General features: G+C 37.0%; 1 protein-coding gene across 8 annotated transcripts in view; it reads right to left on the bottom strand.

The window, feature by feature from the left end:
• Window positions 1–8,148: 8,148 nt before the first annotated feature.
• KCTD20 (potassium channel tetramerization domain containing 20) overlaps window positions 8,149–13,047 on the bottom strand; it is an 18,031-nt gene continuing 13,132 nt past the window's right edge. For all 8 annotated transcript variants that reach the window (XM_083360447.1, XM_083360446.1, XM_083360448.1 and 5 more), the window contains 5 exons: window positions 12,744–12,846; window positions 11,539–11,659; window positions 11,047–11,244; window positions 9,410–9,520; window positions 8,149–8,738 (listed from right to left, as the gene is read on the bottom strand). In XM_083360447.1, coding sequence (XP_083216573.1) covers window positions 8,446–8,738; window positions 9,410–9,520; window positions 11,047–11,244; window positions 11,539–11,659; window positions 12,744–12,846 — 826 coding nt within the window. In that variant the 3' untranslated portion in view covers window positions 8,149–8,445. The remainder of the gene's footprint in view (window positions 8,739–9,409; window positions 9,521–11,046; window positions 11,245–11,538; window positions 11,660–12,743; window positions 12,847–13,047) is intronic.

The following is a 13,047-nucleotide window of genomic DNA, read 5'->3' as shown; positions in this document are numbered from 1 at the left end:
TCTTTTCGAAAGATCTGAAGCAGCTTGCAGTAATATCACAGTGAACAATGCTTCAACCGTTCACATTGACCATAAATTGTTTCATTCTGTTTCATCTGTTCTTGCCCACTGGACTTTTAAAAAACAAAACTTTTTTTTAATGTAGCTACATACATGCCAGTGACATACATGTTCTCTGAGAACGTGCCATGTGCCTTTCTACCATATAAAGCCCTAATGTAAACTCTCCTCTTCCTTATTTTCAATGCCACAAGTTTTGCTTTCTATTTCCCAAGAGTCTTGAGAAACCCTGCTACTCCAAGTAGCTTTCTAGATGTGAATATACACAGAAGCGTCAGTGAGGAAGAAGCAAATGAAATATTTACATTTAACTTGGAGAAGCCTAAAAGGGAAGCAAGTCTTGCTTCTGCTTTTAAGTATCTTGTGTGCCTAGTTTTACAATTACCATGCTTGGACGTGTCTCATCCATAGTGAGGCTAGGGTTTTGCTTACTTGTAGATAATGATGGATTTGAAGTTAAATTCTGGTGCTTGCTAAAATATTGAAAACATGTAGCATATATAACCGGTGCTTAATAAGCCTTAAATAAAAAAGCTGTAGAAAACCCTCAGGGTAACCAGATGGCTTAAGAGAGTTGACCAGCCAATAACTCTTCAAAGGGAAGAACATTGTGTTACATTCTTCTCTCCATTACAGTAATGTATTTCTTTTGTATTATGACATTATGCCACAGTGTGATAGATTATGAATGTAAGGATAGTATGCATGTCGGTAAATTGAATTTAAGTACAAGGTGTAATTCTACTTGTCTTTTGTAATTAGGAAATATCTAGAGGGACTGGTTTTTTATTTTTTATTTTAGTGAAGTTGAATAAAGCATATTGCTATAAGCAAAAGACTTAACTTGGAGTTCTGCAACTGGACAGTGGCCAAGATCTCAGTAGACTATCCTGATATTCTGTAGTGTGCTTGTTTTCACAAACAAGGATAGTATATTAACAAGCTTATGAAAATTAAATCTATTTCATTCTTTTAAAAAAAACCCTGCCATTTCCCCTTGCATGGAAGCATTAGAATTTGGATTCCAATGAGGTTTGGGAACACTAAAGGTTTTCACAAAATGGGTCATATATTTTAATGCATAATGTTGGTACTTGACCCACAATTTAGTGAGTGGTCCATATGAACTTGACTCCTTATTCCTTCTCATCTTAACCCAAGCTATGTTGGTATTGATCTCAAAGTAAATTAAAAGTCCCAGCTAACTAAAATTTAAAAGTATTAAGTTCTAACTTAAAGGGAACCCAGTTAAACATTAATTGCCCTTATTGTCAATGTTATTGGGAATGCATAACCATAATTTGGCTGCACCGAAGCACATAATTCCCATAGGCTGCCACTTTCATATTACTGGCTCTTGACATCTTGCACAAGCTCATAGTACTTTTTGAAAGTCACTTTTCTAGGATGACACTTCCTTGTTCTAAAGCAATTTTAGATCTAATTGGTCAAGCAATTCTATCATATTAGTAAATGCAAGTTGCTATATTTTGCTGAGCTAAATTATTAAGTAATCACTGATGTATCTCCCACATACCCCCAAAACTACAAAAGTTTTGGATTTTGGCCTGCTGGGGTATGGCAAAAAATAAAAATCCTGGCTAAGCTAAATATAAGCAACACACTGCTGGTTGTGTATGATTCCTAGCAGGTTATACTACACTTAGGTACTGACTAACCGCTGTGCCTGGGTTCTGCCTTATTTTGGTAAATTACAATTATTTTGTATCTGCATATGGCTGTTCCGAAATGCAATGTACAATTTAGTACACTTTGTATGTGATTTGTTGGTTTTATTTAGAGACCAATTCTATATGGAACAATCTTTGCATTCTGAAATGTTTAAAATTCATTTTCAATAAATGTAGTTTTGCTATTTCTTGTGGTGGTTTTCTGAATTTGAAAATGTACTAAAAGTTCCTTTATTATAATCAGTATGTGATTAGATGTATTTGTTCAGCATATTTTTCAAATGCAGTTGATGCAAAATTTTATTCCAGTTACTAAATTTATATACTTGCAAAAAATCAACAAGTAATTTAGGGAAGGGAAGAAAAGGATACATGGCATCAGGAAAGGATTAAAGGAATTAATCCATATAAAGTATTAAAGTATTGTCCATATAAACCTTTTTTGTTGCAACGATAGGGAAATTTAGAGGCATATCATGCAAACTACCTTAATTATAACCAAATCTGGTTCAACTGATAGAATTTACACATCAGCATTTAGACTTTGTAACATCAATTGTAGATATATACTGTGTCTTGTTTCTATGTGCACATCTACGATAGGTGGAGCCTATTAAGTGAATATAGATACACGTATGTAATTTCTACTGATGGTACATGGCTGAGAAGGCATCAAAAGAAAAGTCACAGGAAAATAAGATTAAAAAGTACTTTAATAAAGTCTATGAAGAAGTATATAAAGTAACCTTAACAAAAAATACTGAAACCGCATGATCTTGTAAATGCTAATCATTGAATTAACTTATAAACTAAATCACAATAAAAGAATAAAGTTGTGATTGCTCCTGAATTGAAATTTTCCATTTGCCCAAATGCAATGGGAGGGGAAAACAAAAACTTGCGTCAGTTAAGAATTTTTTTTTAGAATAAATCTGCGTGAAAAACCTCTGAATTGTATTGCCTCTAATGCTCACTCTACAGATCAGAGTGATTCTACAAGAAGTCTTGCTGGCCTTTGTATGTGAGATAAGTAATACTCAGTTCACGGGGATACAATGAGCCTAAACTTCACAGACCTGAATTTGTCATCGTTTTGATTTAAAAGTTGCCTTTTATTTTATCTATCTAGTGAGTTAGATTCAGGTTTGGTCTGTACCCACTGAAATCATTTTCCCAAAATCGTGACTTTGATCTGGATCCAATGGCATAATCATTGCCTTATATCTGCTACAGCAAATTTTTCTAGGTGCAAGAAAGCTATGGCCTCCAGATGTTGCTGAACTGTGGTGCCCTGCACCCTTCACCATCGGTCATGCTTTTTGGGATTGTTAACTAATGTAGTCCAGCAACATGTAAATGCCATGGAGTACATTAGATATCTTAATCAAATGTGCATTATTCACATTTCAACAATGGGGAAAAAATTGTCAACCAATTTAGAAATGGCCAAACTTAAAACAAATTTGTCTAGATGATTGGCCTCCAAGGAAACATTTAATTTGTATGAGAATGAGCTAATTGTACTGCTTATTCAACCTTAGTTTACAATATGGCTTGCATAAGATTTTGCATTCACTGGTCCCCGTATTGACTATAGCATATAGTTCTAGGTACCACAGTTTTAAAAAGATTTAGATAAACAGATTTGGAAAGGGAAATATTAGCGGGGGATTAGAAACCAAGTCTTATTACAAAGAAGATTTAGGAATTAGGAATGCTTAGCTTTGAAAAAGAAAAGGGGGCAAGGAGATACCAATATTCTAGTATCTGAAGGAATACTGTACCTGAATGAAAAGGACAAGACAGGTTCTCCATCATTCCAAAGTGCAAGATGCTCTATAATCATTTCAAATTATAAGGTGGCAGATTGTAATTGAATAGAAAGGGGAAAAACTTTTCCCCCTTAATATTAAGAGAACTTTGGCATTTATCAAGTGGGGAATGACCTCACTGGATATATTCAAACAGGAAGTACAAGGTCACTCCAAACTCAGCAATACTTTGATTGCCATCCCTGCCCTGAACACATGGTTAGGCAGTATAAAAATACAATCTTCCAATTCTATTCTGAATTTTACTAAGGTTGGAGATAACTGTATTAGCCAATGTAATGTTGTCTTTGAATATGACCAACTTTTAAGATTACAGTAGATACATTTTTTTTGTTTCAATACTTAAGATCATTCTTTGGATAATTTATTGGTCATTATTTTTAAAAGATGCAAAATGACTTGTTTCCCTGACAGTAAAAGGGAGAATCCTCTCAGGAGAATGTGTATTATTTTTTTGAACATCCCTGATTGTAGCTTTATAGTTGGCTATTGAGTTCCAATACAGAAATGTATGTCTTTTTCTGAAATTTGTGTTTGTATGTATGTATGTGTGTGTTTTCCTGCTGCCTTCAAATCCGTGTTGACTCCTGATGACTGCCTGGAAAAGTCCCTGAAATTTTCTTGGTAAGATTTCAGAGTTGGTTTGCCATTACCTGCTAGGGCTGAGAAAGAACAACTTGCTAAATGTCACCTAGTTGGCTTTGTGCCTAAGGAAGGACTAGAATTCAGTCTCCCTTAACCACTAGATCAAACTGGCTCTTGATTAAATGTGTACAGAAATTAAATTAAGTCTGCTTTATCCTAATGATTCTGCAGTGAAATAATACCAAAATGTGTTAAATCTATTTTGGAAGTGACAGATTGATTGAAAGCTTTCATCTAAAAGCTGTCCGGAGTTAATGTTGGACAATTCCTTTTTTTGTAGGAAGTTATCTTTTTGCCTCAAACTGACATTTATCAATATCTAGTAACTAAAGAAGCTTGAATTTTCCATTCAATTATTCTGAGATGCATACACTGATTGATCAATACATATTATAAAGGTCCTACTTATCTAGCTCAGTGCTGGATGCATCTTTTTTTTTAAAAACAACACATTTCAATTGTAAGCTCCATATGTTGTGAAACACAGGATTGTGAAGTTTTCCTGAAACAGCAAAATTCTAACCAAATCCAGCAGGTCTTACACTAGTTCTAGCAAGCCCTTCTGGGAACAAACAGCCTGATACTCAAGCCAATAAAATTCAGCAGTATTCCAGCTGTGTTTACTGATCTATGAGGTTTCTCTAACCGATCTATAAATCTGTATTTATAAGTCTACATTAAAGTGCTCATTATCTTCCCTGGCTGAAACTACTCAGCCATTAATAGGTCAAAGAGAATACTAACCCAATTCATTTTATACACATCTTAAAGACATTAATTGTATAAGGCAGCCTCCAATTCCCCATCTTGCTTTTTACTCAATTTCTGGCTTTTCTTCACTTAGATCTGATTGTAGCTAATACACCCTGATGACATTTTTTTTTCTCCTGTCCCCCCCCCATATGACCTTCATATCAATCATAGTCCATGAGCAAGAAAGACCTAAGTCAACCTTAGATGTATAAGTGTGAAAATAGCTTCTCTCTTTCTGACGCAGCCCAAGTGCAGTCTTTATCCGATCTGCTTTGTCACCTGGGAGTAAAGTTAGATGACTGAATTCAAGGCAATAGAGATAGGGATAGAGGACACACTAACAGTTTTCTACTGACACAAGGATGGAAGGGTAGAACTTCAACCCAGAAATAAGGAAATATATGATAAGCTGCCTCCTGGTTTGACCAGTTGCAGGAGATTGATATCTTTGTAGTTTCAGGGATTCTGTAGCTCCAGTTCTACACTCACTCCAGTATGTGCTGTGGACAAAGAAAGCATCCACAAACTTCTGCAACTTTTTCTCACCTGCATTAAAAGCTGGTTTTCCATTCCAAAATTGAGCACACCTCCAAAACTATACCATTCCCTGCAATAGCAGGTGGAACCCAATTGTCTGCACTGTGGCTATCCATTCTTTATTTTCGCAATGATGGATCTTAAGTGGATGGAGAAATCCACAATTGCTGTTGTATCAGGGAAAGTACCTGCTCTTTTCTACTATCAACGAAACTGTCTATATTTTGTTCCATGCAGAGTCACTGGTAAATGCCTTCACTAATCCCAGCCATTCCTAGCATTAATCAAAGTGTGGGTCACAATCCTTAATGGGGTTATGAAATAATAGTTGTCTGGAATGCTTCCTTGTCTTTCTGAGTAGGCTTTCCAGTCTGACGCGAAAGTATCCTGAAAGCTCCAGAGCCTTAGATAATGTTATTTTTGCCTTAACAAACTGCCTTTCCCTTTCAATGGAGGAACAATCATGCCTGTAAGGCACAAAGCTTCCAGGCAAAGCATCTAATGCCACCTCACCTGCTGAGTTACAACGAAGGGAAGGGGGAAAATGAAGCGAAAGAATATGTGCTGTGACTATTCTGCCAAGGGGCAGTGCAGGGAGAATGCCAATGCTAAAAACAACTGACAGACTGCCAGCGTTTTGTAAACCGCAGCACTTTAGACTTGCTTTTCTCCCCACTTCCCACCCCCAGCTTTAGAATGAAAACAGCTGTCTTTAAAATGAAACCCAGATTTTAGGAACTGCACAAAACTAAAAAAAATCCTTCTCACTAAAAATTTTAGCTTTTCCTTTTACTGTTTTTCTTTTTGAGTATAAATGTAAAGTTCTATCATTGCTTGATTTGATACATGAATTCAATTTTAATTATTAAAAAGGTACTGTCAGAATCCATTTATATCATATTCATAAATGGAATGTTTCAAACATTATTCCATGGATTCTGCCATCTCCCGAAGAGAAGAGGATAGATGTGTATTGAACCGGTATTAGGCATTTCAAAGGAAAGGAGAAGCCTTTTGAACTGGGGAAACAAAAGGGGGGGCTAGCATCTGGCTTTTGTCACGGAAGACAGCAATAAACATGAAGGGTCCTAAGTTCCTTTTTCCCACGAGATGGATGATACGAGAGAAAGGATGGGGGACTGACCAAATGGGGTTAAGGGGGGTTAAACCGGGAACTCTTTATAAGGGTTTACTTCATGGGATAATATTAAGTCCTGTCTCATTTCCTACAACCAAGCATGTCATAGTAAAGATTCTTTTTGGAATAGATTTGACTTCAAGAATTTTGTCTTCCTAAGACGTGGTTTGGGGTGGGTCCTGACAGGTACAATATTTATCGCCCAACCATAATCCCAAGGAAATTAATGGGGGGAAGGGATCATACAAACTCATTTTATCATTTTGTGAATTGCGGTATATGAGTTTGAGAAGCCCTGCTATATATGACTTTCTACTGCTCCTGCTGATTATGTTTCCTAATTGATTAAGGGCCAGCCTTAAGTATCCTGATTGTCCCAAGGTGCTGAGAAAAGCTAGGAAACTTACTCTTCCAAACAATTTCTCTTAGCCAAAATGTTGAGAAGTGATGGCATGTAACCTGACATCCTTGCTAGTATCAAAGTTCAAAGATTAATATTCTTAAGCAAGAGGATGGATTATATGAAACAAAACGTTTTCCATATTCAAGACTCAAATGATAGCTGCTGTAATGCAGGTTTTCCTGAAAAAGTCACTTTCTTAAAAATGCTGTGGAATCCTTCCACAAGGAAGTTCTTTGCTTCAAGAGATGCTGCTCTGCAGCCTTTGCTTTGGGGGCGGGCGGGCGGGGGAGGGCATGTTCAGCCATCTTCATTCATCCGGTGTTATTACTTGAATGTTTGAGCCTAAGATGACACATTGTTTTCTCCAAGTGGTATTTTCCTTTGTATTCCAGTAGTTTTATTTCCAGTAAACACTACTTAGCCATATGTGTAAACTAGAATGGTTCTTTCCTCATAACTAATTTGAGTGGTCCACTGGGCATTCAGAGATTCCAATTTCTCTCTGTAGGTGCTTACCTTGGTAAGTGCGTCTGATCTTCCTTTTTCAGCTCTTATATCAGTGTTAGGATAGGAAATTGAAAAGAAAGGTGACAAAAGTGCATGCATCGTAGGTGTGATGTTTCTGTATAAATATCTATTTCAGCCACAGGTAATGGAGGATGAAGGGTATCAAACTCATTGCTATGATAATGATAATGGTTGTAATACCACAATGGAATCCTTCATGACATGGTACCTTTTAAAACTGAGTCAGTGTACATATTGTTATGTATTCCTGCCAATTCAATAGAACATCAAGCAAATCAGTGTAGAATTATCACTTGAGGCACAAATGATCAAATTATCCAACTTCTAATATTTTACACAAAGTCTTTAGAGAAAAGGCTCTAATAATACTGGGAAAGCAGGAAGGAAAGAGAAGAAGAGGACAACTAGCAGCAAGATGGATGGACAGTTGCAGGGGCATTGGGAGTGTAGTGTTGGGAGACTTGAACAAACAAATTAGGGATAGATCATCATGGAAATCTATCTAAGTGGTAGGAATGGAGAAAATCTAAGTGGTAGGAATCGAAAAAACAACTTGATGTCACATAATCAATCCTTTCAATTCAAGTGAGTTGAAAATATGTTTCCATTGTTTCAGTTCCAATTCAATTATTTCGCCACAGGCATAAATGTTAACTCAATCCTCAGATTTCCAGTTCTCCTAAGAGAATGCTTGCCCCCCCCCCAAAGCAAATTTGATAAAAATAGTCCCCTGGGCTTGAAGAGACTATATTTAGAAACCGTAGCAATCATGGAAAGAAATTTCTGCTCCGAGGTGGGCATTAAGTCCCCATCCAAAAGCCAAATCAAGTCCATTGAAGAGCCATTTGTGCTGCTTAGTTAATCTGCCACTTCATTAGCATCCATTTGAGAGGGTGGTGCATTTAATCGATCAAGCTCGTCTACCTGAGGAGGGTGATGCAACACAATCTCTTGATCTTCTGCTATGTCTTCACCCGCCATTACAAGGTTTGTTAGAGATTTGCTTCTAACACACTGGAAATCAACATGCCGACTTTTTCCTTCTTCCTTTTCCCAAGACATCTGGATGAATGGACGTTGAACATAGTTATAGATAACTTCAGAGCGTCCTCCAGGCCTCTTTTTCACTTTCTCTTTACAAGTGGGATAACCTGAAACACAGTTATTCTGGTATAATTATCCTCCCAAACCAACTCCAGGCCCTACGTGTAGCTTTTATTACTTCTTCAACTAATAAATATTCCTAAAAGGATAACATCCTCCTAAAAGGAAGCCATTTGGTCTGGGAGGTCTGATCCCAAGACATCTTGAGGCAGACAATAGACTAAAAAAGACTGACACAATGAAAAGACTTTCTCTGCACTGAAAATATACTGCTCAAAAAAATAAAGGGAACACTTAAAACAACACAATGTACTGTATTTAATAGTAGGATATCTTATTTTCTGTTCCCTTTCTTTTTTTGAGCAGTATATAAATGGAACTGACTCGTGTGTTCAGTACACAAAGCTGAACTGTTATGCCTAGTTTGGCCTTGAGTCAGGTTGCTGCTACTAATTTCAGAAGGGAGGACCAGACTTTAAATAACATCCACCCACCCCACCCCAAAATAGGCAAAGCTCAAGGAATGTTAAGCATAACAATTTCTCAGGAACCGACTGGGTGGGTCATTCCAAAGACCTCCACAAAGTTTATTATATAAGGAATCAGCAAAACTACATAGGGCTGACTAATAAAATCAATAAACTGATGTTTCGAAAAGCAAAGTGTAGCTACTTTCCTTTTAATCACTTTTTTATTACTTAAGAGACACTGTACATACCTTCAATGCCAATTCTTATATTTTTGAGGCCACGTTCTTTCAAAACAGTTTTTGCAACATCCCGATTCTCAATATACTTGAAGAATCTGTAGAGCTTAGAACTATACAGAACTTTGAGGTGAGGGGAAAAAATCACATTAATTAATGAATATGAGTACAACAGCTATTCTTAAATTTGCTGAGACAAACAATAATTGGACTTTTTTTCAAAAATAACAGTTGAAAACAGAGGCAATTTCCAATGACCATATTACTATCCTATAAGAAAGACTTGCAGTTTCATAATGTCAAAAGTCTTCCCGTTCAGATACAATTTCTATTTCTTTCCTTGCTCTTATTTCTGCAAAAGCAGAAATGTTTACTTCTTTTCTTTAAATTAGGAAGTTCCTGCTTTTCTCAGAAAATTCTTGCTGTGGTTCAGCAGCCACAGTGTGATCTATTTTCCCTGGAGCAAATTCTTGCCTCAACCTCTTTCTGCTCTGCCAAGCAATACTACAATCCTGATGAAGCTTCTCCCTCGTTCCCTTCCCATTCCACTGATTCTGCATCTTGCTCATGGAGCTTGTAATAGCCTTTTGTTTGTGAATGTTTTACTTAGAACATATCTTTTTAATTTCTTAAAGAGGTTTAGCATCTTGTTTTTCAAGCTGCCGATGTTCTTCAGAAACTCTCGCCCTTAACTCACCAGCCACCTTTCAATGGGTTAGTATCTTTCTACCAAGGTCACATCTGGAAAGGCATCTGAAGAGAGAAATGCTGTCTTGGCACCACGTCTTTGCTACCCACATTGGAATCCAATATAGACATGGCACCATACCCACTAAAAGCCAGTGAAGCTTTTCAGTGCATTGATTTATGTATTCATATTTCTTCATTACCCCACTCAGATATGGCTCTTTTTTATATTTATTTATTTGTATCCTGTTTTTATCCAATACACCTTACAACCTGTAAGGTGGGTTGGACTGAGAGAGTGAGTGACTGACCCAAAGACACCCAGATGGCTTTCATGGATAAGGCAGAACTTGAACTTACAATCTCCTTTCTAGCCCAGTGCTTTAACTACTAGACCAAAATGGCTCTTAAAGATATGTTAAGAATGTTTTTGGTAGAAGGAGAAGGGTTCTTTGCTAATTCATGATGAACAGAAGCTCTGAAGGTGGAACAGTCAGCTACTGGCCTACTTTTAGGAAGCAAAGGATAAAGGTAGATCAGTGAGTGACTATATTTTTCACCAGAAGTTTTAGACTTGAGACGTCTCTATATCAATGTGTTTGCAAATGGACAAAAAACAACAACTAAGAAATGTAGAAGAAAACTCAGTTCATTTACACTGGGTTGTAAAAGCTTGAAAAATCACAAACTGACGCTCTGGAAGGACCCAGAAAAATACATTGAATACTTTGGACATTGATCAAGAAAACTTGGTCTTTCAAAGGCCAGAAGTTCCTTTGATAATTTTACATTCAGCCATGTAGTGTATCACAATCAATATGACTTTTATATTCTTAATTGTATAGTGGAATGCGAAGACCCTTGGAAATTGATATTTGCGTAAGACACTGAGAATTTCTTTATAAAAGTGCAATGTTATTTTAACTTTAAAAAGTATTTTATGTAACATTTAAAATACTTACTTTGTGAATATTCTTCCCCCATTGGGGGTGGATAGTCTTCATCCCAGTCCACTATGTCTTCATCCGTTAATACGACAATATGACATTCACGCTCTCCTTTCTTAGCACTACTAACCATTATTGGCAGGATTAACTCTTCCAGATAGCTATCAAACTGCTTATGAGCCCCATCATTGGACAGTTCATGCAATAATGCACCTAAGGAAATAAATATATGGCTTTCCTGAATATGGCTGAATGTTATAGGTCTAACACTATCAGTCCAATTTCATCTCCACAGAAAGATCTAGTGCAAAACATAAAAACACATTAACATATATAGAATTGATACATTTCTCCTTTAAGTGAGTGTTCTCACTTACTTTAGATATCTTCAAAATGTTAGCCAGCATGATCAATGGACCCATGATGGCTAGAAGATTTTGGAACTGAAGACAGCATGTCTGGAGAGCACTTCTTTGGGAAGGCTATTATAAATGCTTTAATACTTACTTAAATCTTGACACCTGATTGTGTTGAAATCAAAATTGATGCAAAGATAGTCACAAGTATCTCTGAGATCAGGAATAGAAATTCCATCGGGACAATGAATGATTCCAGTTTTGTAATAATCCTGAAAAGCCAAGGGATAAAACATTATTAAATTTCTCCATCAAAAAACATTCAAAATAGCATGCACAGGCAATCTGTCATCTACTGATAGTTTAAGCATATTGTCAAGTTTTATATATAGTTGGCACACAATTTTTTCATAGATTATTTTTAAAAGCTGACCATGTTATATTCTTCCTTCCTCCCTAAATAAGGAATACAGAATAAATCATATGATAAAAATGTTGATATATATCAACCATGTTCACTTTGGTTTTGCTAGATGAGTTGAATTCAACTCCCAGAATTCCAAGTCTTTTCCCATGTGGATTTGGGATTCAAAACCCAATATGGGCTTTGAGCAATATATTTAACGGAGAGCAATGCATGTAATGCAGGGGTGTCAAACTCAATTTCATTGAGGGCCGCATCAGCATTGCGGTTGCCCTCGGGGCCGGGTGGGTGTGGCCTACTGGGTGGGCTTGGCTAAAGTACGTATGGCCTACTGGGTGGGCATGGCCAGCTCTACATCGTTCGCATCAAGGGTGCCTATGGGGGAGGAGTGGGACAGATCTGAGGGTCTCTGGCAGAAGAAGGGTCTCTGGGCCAGGGCCAAGGCAGTGGGGGCCGTTCCCTCAGTTTCCAGGATGGCTTCACGGGCTGCATGAAACTACTTCGCGGGCTGGATCCGGCCCCCGGGCCTTGTGTTTGACATGTCTGATTTAATGTATTAGGAGCAAAGAGATCCAGGTTCAGCTCTGCTCTTAACCACTGTAACTCACTGGGTGATTTTAGATCAATCACTCTATCTCAGCCTAACTTACCTAACAGGTTTGATGTTGTGGGAATAAAGTGCACCAAGATCCCTAAATAACTGTGTGAGAGCTCTTAGAGGGAAGATGAAATATAAATCTAACAAATCAAATGATATGGACTCCTTTAAAAGAACAAAATGGGGAAAAACGAGAGAGAGAAATCTGGAGTCTAAACAGAATAGAAAATACTTATCAAGAAATTCAGAATTCCCTTGAAGCTGAAAGCAAGAATAGGAACTTTTATAAATAGGAAGAATAGCTCTGCTTTTGAAACATCATCGAATTCCTTACCAGCACAATCCGAAAAACAGCAGCACTGATGCCTTCTGCAATTTCATATTCGCCCTTCTCATTTGGACGAGTGAAGTTATATTCTCGTCCTGGTCCAAACATTCTGGAAAGCAGAAAGAAATTAAGGCAGGTAGATCAGATTAAGGCCACTTAAGCAAAGAATAATTTCTATATGAGCAAGTTGTCATTTGGGACTATCATCAAAACTATTTAGGCTTTACAAAGTTTTCTACTTTTTGAAACCTAGAAACTGTGATAGAATTGCTAACACTGAATAAGAAAATTGAACCTAAGCTCTTGTTAT

This window comes from Vipera ursinii, assembly GCF_947247035.1.
Source record: "Vipera ursinii genome assembly, chromosome: 3".
Taxonomy (NCBI): domain Eukaryota; kingdom Metazoa; phylum Chordata; class Lepidosauria; order Squamata; family Viperidae; genus Vipera; species Vipera ursinii.
The sequence above is the reverse complement of the archived record's forward strand: the minus strand, read 5'-3'. Positions and strand labels throughout refer to the sequence as shown.